The sequence below is a fragment of the Hypanus sabinus genome, chromosome 20, assembly GCF_030144855.1.
Source record: "Hypanus sabinus isolate sHypSab1 chromosome 20, sHypSab1.hap1, whole genome shotgun sequence".
In the NCBI taxonomy this organism is placed as follows: domain Eukaryota; kingdom Metazoa; phylum Chordata; class Chondrichthyes; order Myliobatiformes; family Dasyatidae; genus Hypanus; species Hypanus sabinus.
Window position 1 is genome coordinate 57,822,438 of NC_082725.1, and position 21,206 is coordinate 57,843,643.

Below are 21,206 nucleotides of genomic sequence, written 5' to 3' on the forward strand. Positions count from 1 at the left end.
TGGACGACTTACCTGGGGGAAGCAATAGTGGCCGCGCCTTGTGGCCCTGTGGCTCAGAAGGGCAAGGAAAGGAAGAGGATGGCAGCAGTGATAGGGGACTCAGTTAGGGGGTCAGACAGGCTATTCTGTGGACGCAGAAAGGAAACGCGGATAGTGCTAGGGTCCGGGATGTTTCTGATCACGTCCACAATATCTTGAAGTGGGAAGGAGAACAGCCATGGGTCGTGGTACATATTAGTACCAACGACATAGGCAGGAAAAGGGAGGAGGTCCTGAAAGCGGACTACAAGGAGTTAGGAGGGAGGTTAAGAGATAGGACCTCAAAGGTAATAATCTTGGGATTACTGTTTGTGCCACGTTACAGTGAGTATAGGAATAGAATGAGGTGGAGGATAAATGTGTGGCTGAGGGATTGGAGCAAGGGGCAGGGATTCAGATTTCTGGATCATTGGGACCTCTTTTGGGGCGGGTGTGACCTGTACAAAAAAGGATGGGTTGCACTTGAATTCCAAGGGGTCCAATATCCTAACAGGGAGGTTTGATAAGGCTATTGGGGAGAGTTTAAACTAGAATTGCTGGGGGGTGGGAACGGAACTGCTGGGGGAATGGTGCAAAGGGAGGCTGGCTCACAGATAGAGGAAAAATAGAGAAAGGAAGGATAGGCAGGTGATAAAGAAGGGACGCGCTCAGACCGATGGTTTGAGATGTGATTATTTTAATATAAGGAGTATTATGAATAAAGCGGATGAGCTTAGTGCGTGGAACAGCACTTGGACCATTACAGAGACTTGGATGGGGCAGGAATGGCTACTTCAAGTGCCAGGCTTTAGATGTTTCAGAAAGGATAGGGAGGGAAGCAAAAGAGGTAAGGGTTGACCAGGAGTAGTGTCATGGCTGCAGATAAGGAGAAAATCATGGAGGGGTTGTCTACGGAGTCTCTGTAGGTGGAAGTTAGGAATAGGAAGGGGTCAATAACTCTACTGGGTGGTTTTTATATACCAGCCAATAGTGACAGGGACATCGAGGAGCAGATAGGGAGACAGATTCTGCAAAGGTGTAATAATAACAGGGTTGTTGTGGTGGGAGATTTTAATTTCCCAAATAATTGATTGGCATCTCCCTAGAGTGAAGGGTTTAGATGGGGTGGAGTTTGTTAGGTATGTTCAGGAAGGTTTCCTGACACAATGTAGATAAGCCTACAAGAGGAGCGACTCTACTTGATCTGGTGTTGGGAAATGAATCTGGTCAGGTGTCAGGTCTCTCAGTGGGAGAGCATTTTTGAGATATTGATCACAATTCTATCTCCTTTACCATAGCATTGGAGAGGGCTAGGAACAGACAAGTTAGGGAAATGTTTAATTGGAGTAAGGGGAAATATAAGTCTATCAGGCAGAAACTTGGAAGCATAAATTGGAAACAGATGTTCTCAGAAAACGTACAGAAGTAATGTGGCAAATGTTCAGGGGATATCTGCGTGTGGTTCTGCATGGGTGCGTTCCAATGAGTCAGGGAAAAGACAGTTGGGTACAGGAACCATGATGTAGAAAGGCTGTTGTAAGTCTAGGTGAGAAGAAAGGAAAAACTTACCGAAGGTTCAAAAAACTAGGTAATGATGGAGATCTAGAAGATTATAAGGCTAGCAGGCAGGAGCTTAAGAATGAAATTAGGAGAGCCAGAAGGGGCCATGAGAAGGCTGTGGCGGACCGGATTAAGGAAAATCCCAAGGCATTCTACAAGTATGTGAAGAGCAAGAGGATAAGATGTGAGAGATAGGACCAATCAAGTTTGGCAATGGAAAAGTGTGTATGGAACCAGAGGAAATAGCAGAGGTACTTAATGAATACTTGACTTCAGCATTCACCACGGAAAAGGATCTTGGTGATTGTAGGGATGACTTGCAGTGGACTGTAAAGCTTGAGCATGTAGATATTGAGGAAGAGGATGTGCTGGAGCTTTTGAAAAGCATCAAGTTGGGTAAGTCACCGGGACCAGACGAAATGTATCCCAGGCTACTGTGGGAAGCGAGGGAGGAGATTGCTGAGCCTTTGGTGATAATCTTTGTATCATCAATGAGGATGGGAGAGGTTCCGGAGGATTGGAGGGTTGTGGATATTGTTCCCTTATTCAAGAAAGGGAGTAGAGATAGCCCAGGAAATTATAGACCAGTGAGGCTTACCTCAGTGGTGGTAAGTTGATGGAGAAGATCCTGAGAGGCAGGATTTATGAACACTTGGGAGAGGCATAATATGATCAGGAATAGTCAGCATGGCTTTTTTAATGGCAGGTCGTGCCTTATGAGGCTGATTGAATTTTTTGAGAATGTGACTAAACACATTGATGAAGGGAGAGCCATAGATGTAGTGTATATGGAATTCAACAAGGCATTTGATACCCCATGCAAGACCTATTGGGAAAGTAAGAAGGCATTGGATCCAAGGGGACATTGCTTTGTGGTTTCAGAACTGATTTGCCCACAGAAGGCATAGAGTGGTTGTAGATGGGTCATATTCTGTACAGACATCGGTGGGCAGTGGTGTTTCTCAGTTCTGTTCTGGGACTGCCGCTGTTCATGATTTTTATAAATGGCCTGCATAAGGAAGTGGAGGGATGGGTTAGTAAGTTTGCTGATGACACAAAGGTTGGGGGTGTTGTGGATAGTGTGGAGGGCTGTCAGCAGTTACAGCGGGGCATTGATAGGATACAAAACTGGGCTGAGAAGTGTCAGATGGAGTTCACCCAGATAAGTGTGAGGTAGTTAATTTTGGTAGGTCAAATATGATGGCAGAATATAGTATTAATGGTAAGACTCTTGGCAGTGTGGAGGATCAGAGAAATCTTGGGGTCCGAATCTATAGGACACCCAAAGCTGCTACGCAGGTTGACTCTGTGGTTAAGAAGGCATACGGTGCATTGGCCTTCATCAACCTTGGGATTGAGTTTAAGAGCCGAGAAGTAATGTTGTAGCTCTATAGAACCCTGGTTAGACCCCTCTTAGAGTACTGTGCTCAATTCTGGTCGCCTCACTACAGGAAGGATGTAGAAACTCTAGAAAGGGTGCAGAGGAGATTTACAAGGATGTTGCCTGAATTGGGGAGCATGCCTTATGAGAATAGGTTGAGTCAACTCAGCCTTTTCTCCTTGGAGTGACTGAGGATGAGAGATGACCTAATAGAGTTGTACAAGATAATAACAGGCATTGATCGTGTGGATAGTCAGAGGCTTTTTCTCATGACTGAAATGGCTAGCACAAGAGGGCATAGTTTTAAGGTGCTTGGAAGTAGGAACAGAGGAGATGTCATAGGTAAGTTTTTTACGCACAGAGTGGTGTGTGTATGGAATGGGCTGCCGGTGGTGGAGGTGGAAACAATAGGGTCTTTTAAGAGACTCCTGGTTAGGTCCATGGAGCTTAGCGAAATAGTGGGCTATTGGTAAGTCTAGGCAGTTCTAAGGTAAGAACAAGTTTGACACAGCTTTGTGGGCCGAAGGTCCTGTATTGTGCTGTAGATTTTCTATGTTACAAATCTTCCACACCCAATCTGTCTCTATGTTAAATGTACCATAAACACAGCAAATTGCTTCTCTGAATGGGTGACAAAGTTGACCTTTTCAACACTACCATTGAGGACAATGTAAACATGTGTTGTCTGGACAATGGCTGTAGCAGATTTGTACTGACTTCCTTAAGTCAAAGCATCGTCTTTTGAAGGTGTATTCTGTGTTGGGGAGGCTAATGCCTGTGATGGAGCTGGCCGAGTTGACAACTTTCTGCAGCTTTGTCCAATCCTGAGCAAGGGCCCCATCATACCAGACAGTGATGCAACTAGTTAGAATGCTCTCCATAGCACATCTATAGAAATTTTTGAGCTTATAGACTAGAACTGAGGGTAAGATTGTGTTGAACACTGAGCTGTAATCAATAAACAGCAGCCTGATGTAGGTATTACTATTGTCCAGGTAATCCAAGGCCGAGTGAAGAGCCAGTGAAAATGCATCCACTGTAGGCCTAATGTGGTGAAAGGCAAATTGCCATGGGTCCAAGTCTTTATTTAGTCAGGAGTTCATTCTGGCCCTGACCAACCTCCTTAAAGCACTTCATCACAGTTAGGTGCCAACAATGGGTGATGGTCATTGAGGCAGCTCTCCCTGATTTTGGGCACTGATATAATTACCACCCTTTTGAAGCAGATGGGAACCTCCAACCGCAGCAGTGAGAAATGAGATATCCTTGAACACTCCTGCTAGTTGGTTGGCACAGGTTTTCAGTTCACAACCAGGTACACCATCAGGGCCTGATGCCTTGAGGGTTCATACATCTGAAAGATATTCTGATGTCTGCCTCCAAGACAGAGATCATAGGGTCACCAGATGCTGCAGGGATTCACACGTGTAGGTTTATTCTCCCTTTTCAAACTGTACATAAAAGACATTGAGTTCATCTAGAAGGAAAGCACCACAGCCACTCTTGATCTTGGGTTTCGCCTTATAGGAAGTAATGGCCTGAAAACCCTACCAAAGCTGACGTACATCCAATTTCATCTCTTAACTCCATTCAGAATTGTTTTTCTTTTGCTCTTAAAGTACCCTTCTGTAGGTGTATCTTGACTACTTGTATAGTTCTGGGTCACTAGTCTTGAATGCCACAGATCTAGCCCTCAGCAAACTACAAATCTCTAGGTTCATCCATGGCTTCTTGGTGTGGGTACAGTATGTTCTCAAAGGCATGCTCTCATCCACATAGGTATTGATGGAGTTGGTGACAACTGTGGCATATTCATTGATTTGAAGATGAATCCTTGAATATTGTCCAGTCGTGTAAACCCTTCGCTGCCTTCCTTGACTATACCTTCTTGGTCCTCACCACTGGTGCTGTGGTCTTTGGCCTCTCCCTATACGATGGGTGTTGAAATATAGCCAGCTGATCAGACTTTCCAAAGTGTGGATGTGGGACGGCTTGATAAGTATTCTTAATGGTGGTGTAACAGTGGTCAAGTGTGTTGGCTCCTCTGGGTCCACAGGTGATGTGTTGGTGGTAGTTGTTCAGAGACTTCTTCAAGTTGGCCTGGTTGAAATCCCCCACAATGATAGGGAAGTCATCAGGTTGTGCTGTTTCGTGTACGCTGATCATGGTGCTCAGTTCCCTCAGTGCCTGGCTGATGATCACCAGAGGTGGAATGCACACCACTGCCTGGATGGTGATGGATAAAATGGATGAACATGACCACTAGATGTTCCAGGTTGGATGTGCAGGATTGAAGTAGAACTGCCCTGTGCACCACGATGGAGTTGACCACAAAGCATACTCCACTTCCATTACCTTTAGGAAACTCAAAAGGAGACCTGTCTTTTCAATGGATAGTGAAGTCCTCTGGCTGCAGTGCTGTGTTCAAGATGGCCAGGGGCAAGCCATGTTTCTGTGAAGCAAACTAGACAGCAGTCTCTGATGTCCTTCTGGTACTGCAAGGTCTTCACTAAGACTTCACTAAGGTCTTCACTTTTGTTGTCCAGAGATTGTCATTTCATCAGAGTGGTGGGGGGGTCTAAGGCTTCTGCATTCCAATCCTACTTGTAGCCCAGAGTGCCTGCCCTGTTTCCATTTTTTTTTTAAAAGGTAAACTACACTTGTGTCCTGAGTCTGTCATCCGGGGTCCACCAATTTGAGGATTGATAGATTTTTTTTTTAAAAATCGTCTTTAAAATAATGTTGCTTACTGAAGCACCCATGGCTGTGACTGGATTTCAGCTGTAAACAGGAATATTTAATGATTCCCATCGGAGCTACATGCAAAGAATTGCCACTTATCTGTACCATCTTAACTTGGAGATGCTCTTTGTATCTGCACAGTTTGTTTTTACTTGTTCTGTTTAAGTACCTCTGTGATAATTGATTCACTTGCTTCCCATGCTAGTGATTTCCACTTTCTGACCACTTTGGATAAAAGTTTCTGCTGAATACCATCACCAGGAGCTAAGGAGTGAATGGACTTCATTCACGGCCAGTTTTTTAAACCATAATCCTCAGAGATTTGGATTAAGTGGCTGATGGCATATCATCATAATTATCCTTGCCAAGGTAATTTGTGAGATTATAAGACAAATCCAGAATTTTAAAGTGCTGCTGTGATCAATGTGTTTAAATTGCATAATACAGCAGCAGCACAGCACAAAACAAAGCGATGGCAATTGCAAAGTAACATAAGCAAGAAGTTATACATACCTGTGTGCAAAATAAACGAAATATCACAATGCTAGTGCAAGATTGCAAGACCAAATAAAAAGTCTGAGGTTGTGGAAGATTTTACAGGTCTGTTCAAAAACCTGATGGCAATGGGAAAGAAGCTATTTTATCTTGCAGTGGGTTGTCAAGTTCCTATATGATGGCAGCATCGAGAAGAGGGCTTGGCCTCTTGGTGTATAGTGGAGGTCCCTGATGATTGATGCTTCTGACTTGAAGATGCTCTTAATGGTGGGGAGAACTGTACCCATGTTGGAACTAGCTGAGTCCACCACCCTGTATAGTTTCTTCCATTCCTGTGCTTTGGCATTTGCATACCAGGCTCTGATACAACTAGTCAGAATGCTTACCCTCCATAGAAGTTTGTCAGTCTTTGACATGCCAAATCTCCTTAAATTTCTAAGGAAGTAGAGACACTTGCACGCTGCTTTCATGATTGCATCAACATGCTGGGCCCAGGATAGGTTCTCAGATGTTGACACCAGGAACTTGATCCTCAAGTTCAAGTTCATTGTCATCTGACTGTAAGGGGCTCGCCTTTTCCACTGCAGACCCTTTAATGAGGACACATAGTATCTGATTACTTCATCTTCCTAAATTCTGCAATCAGTTCCTCAGTCTTGCTGATGTTGAGCACAAGGTTGTTCTTATGACCTCGCTCAACCAGCTGACCCGTCTTGGTCCAATATGCTGCATTATTGCATCTGTGGGATGGAGTTGGAGAAGAGGGTATTTTCCTTCCCTGCTTCTCTCACCCCTTTGAAGTAAAGAGATTTGTAGTGAACACATAAGCTCTATTGTGTGGTTGTATCCGGGTAGAGAGTTTTTTTTGTTGAGGGAAATCAAACTTGGTATTTTTTTTAAAACTTTGAACATTTACAGTTGCTTTTATGTGCAGATATTGAGGGAATTGAAACATGGTATTAATGCAGGAATGTGAATTGAAGGTTGAGAATTCCACCCCCACCCCCCCAATTCAGTGGAGGAACATGCCTGACTGTGAGGATTTTGACGTCTGAATGTTCAATTTTATGGGGAAAAAAATCCAAACTTGTGGATTGTTCTTGCAATGCTTAAGATAATGTTGTAAGATTTTTTTTAGGTGGAGAAGTAGCAAAGTATCACAGTATAACAATTGAGCAGCAGGGATGAAAGTACTGGTGTTCCATGTGAAAAGCTGGTCTACACCAAATTATGCCAACATAAGTGATTAAAAACAAAATACTATCATCTTTCTATCTTGCCATTGCTTCAGAATATCCAAATGTAGCCAATAGCTAAACTATTCTGCCTTCACCAACTGTGCAGTTGTGGCATGTGCTTTGTTTTCCCCTCCATGTGGGTATTTCGTGGGAGCAGTCAGCGTTGAATCAGAAGCAGTTTCTTTCAATTGTATAATTCTTCTTTTTGTCTTCATGGTTCTTATTGTGGTAGTTTGTTTGACTTTTGTCAATCCTGGGGGTTTTCTATACTGTTGGAAATTATAAACTCCCAAGATTTCTAACACAACACTTGCCTTTGCTTCCTGCTTAGCAACCAGAATCCAACAATGCCACTTGAACAACACTGTGATCTGAAGAATAGAAGTCACTTGTTGTTTGAACCTTATGACCTTATTACAGTGGATTGGTCTGAGACTGCCCCCAGTCGCACTTTGCATGTATTTTTGTTTAGGAAAATTAAGAAATTATCATTTAAGGAAAACACTGCAGATGTTTGCAATCTTAAAAAAACAGAAAATGCTGAAAGCATTTAGCAGGTCAGGCAGTGTTTGTGAAGGGAGAGACAGGAACATTTCAGTTGGGTGGAAAGTTAGTTGTCTTGGAAAATAGCATTCTGAACAAATACTGTGAGAGTTGCTAATCATTGATTCAGAAAGTTTCTTAACTTCAGAAGGAGCTTACTATAACTATCCTGTGTTAATGTCATTTTAAGCTTCTCAACTGGCTATAAATTTATTTAATACATCAAGAAAATGGGCCATTTCACAGTACATCTCTTTACACACATCTGCATCTAACCCCTTTTGGTGAAATTTATCTAGACCATTTGTACACTGCACTTGCTGAACATTGAATTGTATTTCTGTTTGTGGTAATGAATACCCCATATGGTTAGTAATAACCTTTGCCATTCCATGTAGTTTGACCATAATTGTACAAGTACAGTCTAACCAATATTTTGTGCAAATGCAATGTAACATCCTAGCCTTTGTTTTCAGTGCCTCTGCTTAAGGAATGTATTTTTCACTTTCCTGTGTAATTATATCTTCACTTTCATGAAGATACGGTCATGCACCCCCCCCCCCCCCCCGGTTTTAAATTTTATAGCTCCATTCTAAACTCGTCTCACCACTGTTTGGATGCTCACTTCCAGCCTGTGGCCATAAAAACATAGAAACATAGAAAACCTACAGCACAATACAGGCCCTTCAGCCCACAAAGTTGTGCTGAACATGTCCCAACCTTAAAAATTACTAGGCTTACCTATAGCCCTCTATTTTACTAAGCTCCATGTACCTATCTAATAGCCACTTAAAAGACCCTAACATATCCACCTCCACCACCATTGCCGGCAGCCCATTCCACGCACTCACCACTCTCAGAGTAAAAAGCTTACCTCTGACATCTCCTCTGTACCTACTCTCCAGCACCTTAAAACTATGTCCTCTTGTGGCAACCATTTCAGCCCTGGGAAAAAGCCTCTGACTATCCAGACGATCAATGCCTCTCATCCTCTTAAACACCTCTATCGGGTCACCTCTCATCCTCTGTCGCTCCAAGGAGAAAAGGCCAAGTTCACTCAACCTGTTCTCATAAGGCATGCTCCCCAATCCAGGCAACATCCTTGTAAATCTCCCCTGCACCCTTACTATGGCTTCCACATCCTTCCTGTAGTGAGGCAACCAGAATTGAGCACAGTACTCCAAGTGGGGTCTGACCAGGATCTTATATAGCTGTAACATTACCTCTTGGCTCCTAAATTCAATTCCACAAATCATAAAGGCCAGTACACCATATGCCTTCTCAACCAGAGTCAACCTGCGCAGCTGCTTTGAGTGTCTTATGGGCTTGGACCCCAAGATCCCTCTGATCCTCTACACTGCCAAGAGTCTTACCATTAATAGTATATTCTGCCATCATATTTGACCTACCAAAATGAACCAGTTCGCACTTAACTGTGTTGAACTCCATCTGCCACTTCTCAGCCTAGTTTTGCATCCTATCAATGTCCCGCTGTAACCTCTGACAGCCCTCCACACTATCCACAACACCTCCAACCTTTGTCATTAGCAAACATACTAACCCATCCCTCCACTTCCTCATCCAGGTCATTTATAAAAATCACAAAGCGTAAGGGACCCAGAACAGATCCCTGAGGCACTCCACTGGTGACCGACCTCCATGCAGAATATGACCCATCTACAACCACTCTTTGACTTCTGTGGGCAAGCCAGTTCTGGATCCACAAAGCAATGTCCCCTTGGATCCCATGCCTCCTTACTTTCTCAATAAGCCTTGCATGGGGTACATTATCAAATGCCTTGCTGAAATGCATATGCACTACATCTACTGCTCTTCCTTCATCAATGTGTTTAGTCACATCCTCAAAAAAATTCAATCAGGCTCGCAAGGCATGACCTGCCCTTTACAAAGCCATGCTGACTACTCTTAATCATATTATACCTCTCCAAATGTTAATAAATCCTGCCTCTCAGGATCTTCTCCATCAGCTTATCAACCACTGAGTTTAGACTCACTGGTCTATAATTTCTTGGGCTATCACTGCTCCCCTTCTTAAATAAAGGAACAACATCTGCAACCCTCCAATCCTCAGGAACCTCTCCTGTCCCCATTGATCAGCAATCTCCTCCCTCGCCTCCCACAGTAGCCTGGTGTACATTTTGTCCGGTCCCAGCGACTTATCCAACTTGATGCTTTCTAAAAGCTCCAACACTGGTCAATGAACTTTTTCCTGTTGAACTAGCATTTTGATCAATGATGTCTGATTATATTTTGATGGCTTTAATACTTCTCTGCTTAATCACACCTTTTCTCCTCTGCAGGTGCAGCAGTTGCTGGTGTGTACCGGGTAGCAGGGAAGACGATGGCTCCACTTGAGGCATTGGTATTTGGTGCTGGACAAACAGTGCTCACAGTTGTCATCTCATTCTCGAGGATTCTAGCCACCCTATGAGGGCAGAATTCTGAAGAGTAAGCAAGTATCGTTGGAGCTCTTTAAACAGGAAGAGACAGAAGAGTTTGAGAGACGGATTTGAATGCCAAGGTGTGTAACCAAGAGATGGCATGAAAGAAGCAAGCTTAGGTGACCGTCAGGCGAGCAGAACCAAGCCATCTGCTGTTTAAATGTCTGCACTACAGCACCATATGTGCTTCCTTCGTAAAGGAGAGTGTGAAGATTACTAATGAGCCTATGAAGCCTCATGAGCAAATCATCCTGTACAGTTATCAATCCCCAATGAGTATTATTGGTGACTGATGCACACAGCTGTGAGTGCACTCTAATGGAAACTGCAGGGATAGTGATAGTATTACTTGTGCCAAACTTGGAAATTTTTAACACATTATTTTGGAACTGTGAACTGTGGCCCATGGTATTGAGGCAAAAATTAGTCTTTGGGAAGGGGGCTGGTGTATACTATTGTATATTCATAAGGTTGCAAGTATTGGATGCATTTCCTTTCCTGCCTTTCCTGACGCTTGAAAATATTCTGATGGTATTTGTGTTGATGGAAAATCCCATCCCCTGTAATCATGTTTAAACACTGCTGATTTTAGATTCTAATGACCAACTTACCTTTCTGTTCATTAATTCTGCTTCCAGCTGCACCCAGGGCATCTGCTACTCAACTGCACTTTACAGATGATTTTGGAACGGAGCCACTATATTCTGTACGTGAGCAGAGAATACAACCAGGGTTCCCATTATTGTTTATTGAGTGTGTCACATTAATCAGAAGAATGGATCCAGGTTTGAGAGGGGCATATCGGCTGCAATGCAAATGGACATTATTATTTAAAAACAGAATATCCTAAAAGTTGCTCAGCAGGTTTAGGTTGCATGTGTGAAGTGGAACAGTTAGTATTTTTGGGTTCATTCATTTTCCAGTTCATTATTCTGTTTACAGTTCATAATGCAACATCATTGGACATTTGCTATAGAGATTGGGGAAGGAATCTCCTGTTCCCAGCACCATGTTACGAGTGAAGTTTCAATCTTCTGCTATCGATGACTACAATGATTTGAGGGTTGTTTTCCAAGGGATATCTAAGTGACCATATCAGGTCAGTAGATATTGAGTCTGGATACAATTCAAATGAATTCTGCTTCGTGGAATATCCTCCTTTTGTCTTGAGAATCAGGTGCATGTGAGCAAGATGCATCTTGAATAACTGAAACATGCCTATCGTGCACTAACCTTGAGTTTTATCAGGGAGATAATAATTATAGTTCCTTTTTGTTTAGTGCAAGGTAAACCCCTGTTTTGCAAATTCCTTGAGCTCAGATTCTGAGCTGTTGGAGGCTGACCATTTCATAGCATTTGGATTACTTGCAGATGCACATTAAAGCTTAACACCTTACTGACATGACTTCAGTCTTCCTTCACTTCAGTATTAAAAATAATCTTTAAAGAGCATGTTCCAGAAATTCACTTTATATAAAATAAATTGAAACCTCCTTCAGAAATACATTGTGAAGAGACATGATTGCTGGAAGCTTTTAGTTTTTGGTGGCTTCAAGAACAAAAAGCTCTTTTCCTAGAGTTGAATGTAGGATTACCAAGCTTGCTTTTTAAAATCATTGCAGCCTTAGTGGCAAAGAACATTGAAGCTGTTGAAATTACTTCTTCAGGCACTTAAAATTTCAAAACAAAACTGGTTACTTTCTGTTTCAAACAATCTTTGGAGAGGGAAATGGGCTAAAAACTTTAATTGAACCAGAATATACAATATACAGAATATACAAGAATATGATGATGTTGCACTGATTATGTTTTCTGTCTGTTGGGCTTTGGCCTGTTTTTCCCCTCTTGGTATGTTTTCTGTTTGTTTTTCTATGAGAGGAGAACATCCAATCAAAAATTGAGGATCACCTTTGCATTCTGGACCCAATCTTCAGCCATCATTGCAAGCTCAAATTGGTTTTGATTGGTCCTCTCTGAAACTTAATGATAACTAGAGATGGTGAAACCTAGACCAACACATAAAGCTGGAGGAACCCCGCAGATCAGGCATCTGCAGAGGGAAAAGATTACGGAACAGTTTTTTGGGTGCAGACCCATCTGAATGAAGTTCTCGATCTGAAATGCTGACTTTCTATTTCCTTCCATGGATGCTACCTGAGCTACTGAGATCTTCCATTTTTTCTTGTGGTTGCTGTGTGGTTCTTCCTGGGTGGAACATCTAAACTCTTATAGCCAAGTGACTGAAAGTATTGGTGCTGCACGCATGAACTTGAGAAATGTGATAATTTCCTGTTTACTCATTTGTTTAGGAAAGTATGGGGTGAAAAGTAAAGTACATATCCACAAGACCAGGGGCCCTTCAGTTAATGGTAAGGGTCAATGGTAATTTTTTATAAAAAGGATTGTAAATCCAAAAATGCTTGTCACTCCCAAATTGTAATTGCATTTGTGACTATTTTGGTTAATTAGTTGGCTCACTGTTGCTGACCAAGACTCCAGAGCTTTAATTTCCTCAAATGTAACTAAAATGTCAGTGGGAGGATGACCTTGTTGGTTTTACAAAAACAGCAGCATGACTTTGAACCAGAGGATCTTGAAGGCTCTGGAGAGAAAAAACCATGGCAGAACTGCCAACAATGAAATGTTCTGCGAAGTTAGTGCTTAGTGAAGGATGTATTTGTTTCTTTCAATTTACAGATGGGGGGATGGGGGGGGGGGGGGTGTGGGCTGTACAGTTAGTTGGAGTGTGAAATTGTCCACATGTATTGAATCCTAATGGCACAAAACTCTCTTTCTACACAAATGGCCCAAAAAATATTTGGTTTCAGCTGATCCAAAACTTTAGCTTTTAATCAATGTAGATCTTCCTATATTTGAACCACTGGGGCTGATCTTTGATTGCCTTGATATCACTGGTTACTTGCCTTGAGTTAGGCTGTTGGTTTCAGCCTGTCCTCAGTGCAGTCTTCTATTACTGAAAGACCAGCACTTGCCCTGGTATGTGGTAGCAGATAGGTTATCTCTGAGTGAACAGCAGGTTACTCTCACACCATGGCTTTGGCAACTGGTAAAATACCCACTTTTCCATAGGTCACAAAACTGTCAGTGTGATTGCAAGTTGGCGAATGCTTGTGAATGTGTTTGATGTTCATGAAGATTTCAGTAACACTTGGAACATTTGGGGAGTGGAAGTAAAATAAAACTTAAACATTTTAAATCTAAAGACATGCTCGTACACCAAATCAATCAAGTTTATTAAAATTGAAATAATTAAAAATATGCCTGCTTGCTGTTCTCTTGTGAAAAACTGTCATTGTGAAATGGGCACTGTCTTGTGATGCCAAGAATACATAGTGCAGCCAAAAAGCTGAGCCTGAGTAGAGTTAGAAACTCAGAACTGCCCGGAGCCAGATGCACTGGCTCTTTAATCAGGGCAGAATATCGGCCATGGTACAATCAGGGATGCTTGCTTATTGCTAACTCCTGCTAACACTAAGCTTCTAATGTGGTTGTAAACATGGGAGCAGACAAGCTATTCAGTCCATCGAGTCCGCTCTGCCATCACATCATGGCTGATCCCTGATCCCACTCAACCCTGTATACCTGCCTCTTGCCAGCTGCAGGAACATAGAAATGAAAGAAGGAGTAGCCCCTTGTATCTGCTTCCTATTCAAGATGGGATTATTAGCAGTACTCTCTTATACTTTCCTCCACTTCTCTTAAATCAATAGTTTTCTTGAGCCTTCACAGCTTACCAGGGTACGGAGTACCAAATATTCACTCCTGAGTGCAGAAACCCATCTTGATCTGCAGTAGCTAACCTTAAATTCCAGCCCTTAGGGTAGACCTACATATATCTATCAGACTCCATAAAATTTGTTGGTCACAATGCAATCAATTCTCATCTATCTAAGCTTGTGTAGGTGTGTTTGTTCAACATCAGAGTAGCATTATGTTCCCAGTAATCATGATGAATTGTCATTCTCCCTTTATCCTAAATACCCCTGATAAAGCAAACGTGAGGAAATCTGAAAATGCTGGAAATTCAAGCAACGCACACAATATGCTGGTGGAACACAGCAGGCCAGTCAGCATCTATAAGGAGAAGCACTGTTGACGTTTCGGGCCGAGACCCTTCGTCAGGACTAACTGAAAGGAATGATAGTAAGAGAAGAGTTCTTTTATAGATGCTGCCTTACCTGCTATGTTCCACCAGCATTTTGTGTGTGTTACCCCTGATAAATATAGTTTTAAAAGGGCTGCATTTTATGCTCAATCTGGTAGTAAGAAATTTTAAATATGCTTAAAGTCCCGCAAAGCAGTTTTTCAGTGGATGGAGATGTGCGTTTTTGGATTTCATGCAATTCCATAATTTCTTAGGCCAAGGTGTTGTTTTTTAAATTACAAATCCTTGAAAATTCAATTGAAAAATTCTGGAAAACATTCTCCTATCAAGAAACAAATGAGCATCCAGTGATGGCTTAAATTGGACAGATTAAACTGCATTAATCAATCTTGTAAAATGGGTTGTATCCTGCAGTATTAGTATCTACTGTATGGAGAGGAACACACCTGGATACCTAATTGCAAGCATTCATTTGGCATTATGGTGCTGGCAGTAAATGTCAATCCTTATACAGTGTTGAATTTAATTTCTCTATGCCTTTTTATTTACAGAAATTTGTGGAAAGTCCTCTAACATGCACGCACATGCTTGGTTGTGATGAATGGTTGCTGAGTCAGAAAGGGGAAGGGGAGCTGGGGCCTTAAGCCATACTTGTGAATCCCAGAGAGAAGAAATGACTGACCCAAAGGGCTCAAGTGACAGGAAGTTTCTGGCCTAGCTGTCCTGCATTAGACCTCTTTTCCTAAAAGGCCACCATAGAAATGTACTACAATGAAACCTGCATCTGTTCAGCAGAGCCAATGCTGCCACACTGGTGCTTCTCAAATTCAGCATGGCTGTAATCTTCTGCTGCCTGCCCAATAAGGCTGACATTGAAGATCACAGTTATACTTCCCATTTGCCTATGTGTGGGAAGTTATGCAGGTGTTCTGCACAGCACAAGCAAAATTTACCATCTTATTGTGCAATAGACCATCTAGTATAGGGGAATCTAAGGTGATGGCTGCATTGTAAATTCCACGCTAGAACTTGGTTTTAAACAAAGGCATTAATCCTTTCACATTCAGCCTGAATGTGACTACAGTCAGAAGATTTTAATGACCAACTTTCAGTATGATTTTTTAATGTTGTCATGCACTGGCCTGCTGTGCCTGGCCTTTTACAAGCATCTTGTCAAACCAAAAGATGTCTACAATGAAGCCCTGTAACTCTGGGTTTGGCTTCCTATCATTGATCATGAGAAATGTGAAGGAAAAGCTGTTGAGAAGATAGACAAGGTTAATAAGACTGCTTCAATTTTTCTGGAGCATCAGGTCTACTGTCTGGATCAGTTAGTGAGTGCACAGTGCTGCTAATGGGCTTTATCTTCTGTCATTTTGCATTTTTTAGCCTATTAGCTGACTGCTTTCCTGTTTCTCCTGGATCATGTAGATCACTGGCGCTAGCTTCCTCCACAGTGAGGGAGATAAGACTCTATGCTTAGAGGGTTTACAGTTGTGAACTAGAAAAGTTTTAATGAAAACCCAGTGATGGCATACTTACAGATTTTAGTTCCCATCAATACTTTGAGAACTTGAGTTTCAGGTGGGATTCGCACTTGTATTCCTGGGCCAGTACTCCAGAACTCTAGTTGCTGCTCTGATAATCCACCCTTTACATCATCATTCATGTGATCTGTTGTCAGCACTTTACTAGGAAAGCAAGAGATAACATTAGGAGCCCATTTTCTCCTTGACTGTGGGAACAGACTACTTACTGTGGCATTTTCAAAGATTCATTTATTATCAAAGTATGTTTCCATATACAACTCCAAAGTTGTTTGTGGATACTGGGGGAACAGATCTTTTGCTGTCACATTTTCAATGAAGGTATTAATTTTCTATTCTCCCTTCTTGATTTGGCATGCAGCAACACCAAGAGAATGCTTGTGGTTAGGTTGAGAGCCACTATACACCTTGCCAGACAATGATTCTGTGAATAATTGTACATTCCCCATTAACATCCGGGGTATTGCTATTAGTGATTTGAAACTGGATATTTAGCAGTGGAAAACGCAATCCCATCTCCATATTCTTGTCTATGAGCCAAAAGCTAACAATAATGGAATGCAGTTCATTTGAAGCTTCTACTACACAGGAAGTTTGGCATCTAAATCAAACCAAACTGCTGAGCAGGACTTGGCCCCTACCTAAAAAAGGTAGGTTAAGATGTTGGCAAAAGAAAGACAAGGTAATAGGTGTAAATTTAGTCTGCAGATTCTGATACTGAAGAAGTTACAAAGGACAATCTGTGTGAAGGTTAGATTGAGTACTTAGTCCTCAGTGATTTCTGGCTTGCTATGGTGACCAGTGAACCTAATCTTGTCTACTAATATGATGGTGTCAGGAGAAACCATAGAAAGGAAAGTGCAAAGTGTGCATAAGCGCAATGTGTTGAGTAGCTAGCAGTACATGTACATGTGTGTGGGAATGGTGGTAATTATGGAAGGTGTACTTAGATGTCAAATGCAAGAGTTAGTTGCCCACAGTTGGTGGGTGGAAGGAAGGGATGGATTGAAGAAGGCCATAAGATCGTGGCAGGCAGGAGAGCTGGGACTTGTGCTTGTTGACCATGTGAGAAGAATAAGTTTTTCAATGTATCCAGTTCAGTATGTTTTTCTCCCAGTACTGTCCTCAGTAATGACCTCCCACTGGGCTTCTAAGGTGGAACTGGATGACTTCACTTTCTGTAAACCTATCAGAAGAGGATCTCCCTCTTCTATTCCAGCAATGAAACTCACTCTTCATTCTGTTCTCCCAAACTTTTGAAGCCCAAAAGCATTTCCTTTCCAACTAACTAGCTCAAACTGGCTCTAGTGACATTCACCCTGTGGAGATGTGCTACCATGAAGTGTGTCCCACTAAGTAGTACAGGATGGGCCTTTCTAATTATTATAACATTCAAACTATTATTTCTGTCTCAGTTTACCAAATCTCCCTGCATCTCATTTGTATGCATCAACTAAGCAGAATGGATGGGTGGTGGTGGAGCAGAGGTGGTGAAAAAAGCTGCTAGTCGAAATCCTGTACTTTTGCTACCCACTTGTGCCAGTGGATTGGATATCAGTGCAGTTGTCCTAAGGAGATGGACTTTGTCACAATCCACATCTAATTGCATTTCAGAAATCCCATTCTTTTTCCCACATTGTCTGGAATTGCTGTTATTTAGTCACTGGTTTCTACAGACACCTGGGGGAAACATTTGTCAAAAAATCTAGAAAGAAACTGTCTCATGCTGAGGGTGTCGAATTCTGGATGGCATCTTTAAATGCAGACACATCATTGGGTCATACCTCAAGTAAATGTTATCATCCAGTTAATGCTCATGGCACAAAGCTCTTGTGTATATTTATCAGAGTTATTGGAAAGGCTAATCCAACTGATCTTGTTTTTCTGTGAACTAAGTTCTTGGAATGCCCTTTCCAATTTATGCATGGAGAATTGAGTTCTTGCATTTTGGGACATTTGAATTAACTGTGCTTTTCATAAATGTAAACTGCAAGTTCAGAAGTGAAGTTACTGGCTCCATATTTCTGGAGATGAGTGGAGTGAAGTTTTCCATCCTAAAACTGGCATAAATCAGTAAGGCAAAAAATTCCCTCAGGGACAGATTTGCACCCTTACGATTAAGAATAAACCCAAGCTGCAGTTTTTTGCAAGTCACCTTCCCATAGCCACTGATATTCCCTGCAGATGGCATGGTTGAGTAGTAGTTAGCACAATGCTTTACAGTACCAGTGACCCGGGTTTAATTCCTGTCACTGTCTGTAATTTCTCCCTGTGACTCTGGTTTCCTCCCACAGTCCAAAGATGTACTGGTTGGTAGGCTAATTGGTCATTGTAAATTGTCCTGTGATTAGGCTTGGGTTAAATCAGCAGTTTTAACCCAATTAGGTCATGGCACAACTTGAAGGGCTGGAAGGGCCCCTCCACTGTAAGTGCTCCAAGGCCACTGTATCCAAATGGGTAAAACAGAATTGACCCTTGCTCAGTGACAAGAATGTACGATTCACAGATTTTTTTGATGCATTCCATTCAATTAGTAGATCAGTGAGGAAGCTATAACTGATTTTGTGTTGTTTGATCCTGACTCTGGAAGCTGCAGCTACCCACGAAGTGTATTGATGGAATAAATACCAACAAGACAAAATAGCAGTATTTGCTTTGGGCATGCTGCAAGTGAAAATCTGTCTCTTTAAATGTAGATTACTTGTTTCTTCTCTTGCAGTCAATTTTCCTAACCCTGTAAACTGAAAATAAACTGAATGCAGCTGCATCATCTGATCCTGTTTAACCAGAGTAATGCAAGAGCTGTTTTCCATCCAGTAGTCAGATTGAGACCCTTTAGAATTTTAAACTGCTACCTAAAATGAAACCCTCCTCTTTACTATGGTAAGCTGCAGGTATTTGTATTACAAATTTTAAAAGGAATTTCTTATTTTTAAAAAAGGTAACAGGATTCATAAGGTATCCATAGAAGCAAATAATTCAATGAAGATATTTGGCCTCCACATGCTAATTCCAAAAGACTACAGTTTGACAGAACACATTTAGGTTCCAGGGAAACAATTTTTGTACTTAAGATACTTAGAAAGCATTTATTCTAGATGTTTAGTATGAGTGTCTGTTAAAGGGACTGTCTCACCAGTATTATGATTTCTAAAATCATAGTTTAATGAGATTAAGAATGGAAGCAGTAATCTTAGTGTGATTGTGTTTATGATTTCAGTATTAACTGCATAACCAGTGCAGTAAGTTGCTTTTCCCAAGCAACCAGATTTTATAGTTGCTATCTTCTGAATGAACTTGCAGCCATTTGAACATTCACTTAGATAAGCCTGTTTTTTTTTAAAAGTAAATTACAATATGCAGTTTCATACTTTTAACAAGTAAAACTGTATTGGCTTGAGCACATGAAACATTTAAATTGTGCTGCTCCTGGATAATTTGGGGTATGTTGTATTCTTGGACTGGATTTGGTTATTCTTATGATAATTAAAGGTCTGAGTTGTAAATAATGTATTTTTTTAATAATCAACCATTTTTATTTCCCTATTTACACACAGCCTTGTACATCAGTACTTGGAGAATAAAGTTTTGCAATGAACAGTTTTGATTTTGCCTGGTTTCATTTGTAATTTGAAGGTTTAAAAAAGATAGTTTTATCTATGAGTTGTTCAAAGATATTGCCATATTTTAATTAGTATGCCAATGTGCCGTGAAACTCAAGGACATGTATACTATTTGACCTTGAACTCTTTCTATCAACAAGACAGCTGACCTGTAAACCAATTTTGTATCTTTGCTTCTCTCCTCCCCTGCCCCCCATGACCTTAAATCATTAAGATCTATTGATTTTTGGATTTCAAACTAAGAATTAATGCAGCATCAATTATGACTTGTGGAAATATTCCAAAATTCCACTACCCTTTCACTGAAAGATCTGCCTCCAACATTCAAATTATATCCTTTCTAGTTCCAGAATCACCAGCCAGCAAAACCACTCCTTTAATATTCTAGATTAAAACCCAACTTTTCAAAAGGTTGGTGAAAAGGCCTCACTAGAACCACCATTTCCCATTTTGGTCAGCTTGAACTTGAGCAAGTTGAAGTTGATTTGGTTAAGTAAATTACAGAAAGTAATATCACACTTTTTGCATTTAAACTGTGCTTCTCACAGGTAATTTGGGGTGTGTTGTAGAGCATTAGATATAGGAGCAGAAGTAGACTATTTGACCCATCAAATCTGCTATTCCTTCCACCTCCCATGGTGTCCAACAGAAATTTTGCTTCAAGTGGGTGGTTACTTAATTGAAATAATTGAAGCTTCCGAGCTGTTCGTTTCTCAGAAGGTTCTAATATTTTTTTCCCTCCACATGACAAAGCATGTAGACATGATAAAGCAAAGAGGTATTAAAGACGGAGGGTGGCATTACTAGATGGAAAATGCCATGGCAGGCTCAGATAGGACAGAGTGGAGGGCTTGTCGACTGAGGCTGTATGGGTGTAACTGAGAAAGGGATGAACACGCGAATGTGATTATACTATAGACAACAGGTGCAGAAGTAGACCATTCAGCCCTTTGAGCCTGCACCGCCATTCTGAGATCATGGCTGACCATCTACTATTAATACCCGGTTCCTGCCTTGTCCCCATATTCCTTGATTCCCCTATCCATAAGATACCTATCTAGCTCCTTCTTGAAAGCATCCAGAGAATTGGCCTCCACTGCCTTCCAAGGCAGTGCATTCCAGACCCCCACAACTCTCTGGGAGAAGATGTTTTTCTTTAACTCTGTCCTAAATGACTTACCCCTTATTCTCAAACCATGCCCTCTGGTACTGGATTCTCCCAGCATCTGGAACATATTTCCTGTCTCTATCTTGTCCAATCCCTTAATAATCTTATATGTTGCAATCAGATCCCCTCTCAATCTCCTTAATTCCAGTGTGTACAAGCCCTGTCTCTCTAACTTCTCTGCGTAAGACAGTCCGGACATCCCAGGAATTAACCTTGTGAATCTACGCTGCACTTCCTCTAAAACCAGGATGTCCTTCCTTAACCCTGGAGACCAAAACTGTACACGATACTCCAGGTGTGGTC

At 41.6% G+C, this 21,206-nt stretch overlaps 1 protein-coding gene across 2 annotated transcripts in view; it reads left to right on the forward strand.

Annotated features, from left to right (window-relative positions):
* tmem170b (transmembrane protein 170B) overlaps positions 1–19,703 on the forward strand; it is a 71,246-nt gene extending 51,543 nt beyond the window's left edge. Inside the window, exons 3-4 of one of the 2 annotated variants that reach the window (XR_009507113.1) lie at positions 10,299–10,519; positions 11,078–19,703. Coding sequence is in view for 1 of the 2 variants with exons in the window: in XM_059945576.1 (XP_059801559.1) it covers positions 10,299–10,429 (131 nt within the window). In the remaining variant the exon portion in view is untranslated. Of the gene's footprint in view, positions 1–10,298 lie in introns of both variants that reach the window. The other variant, XM_059945576.1, reaches the window with a different exon arrangement.
* The last annotated feature ends 1,503 nt before the right edge of the window (positions 19,704–21,206 follow it).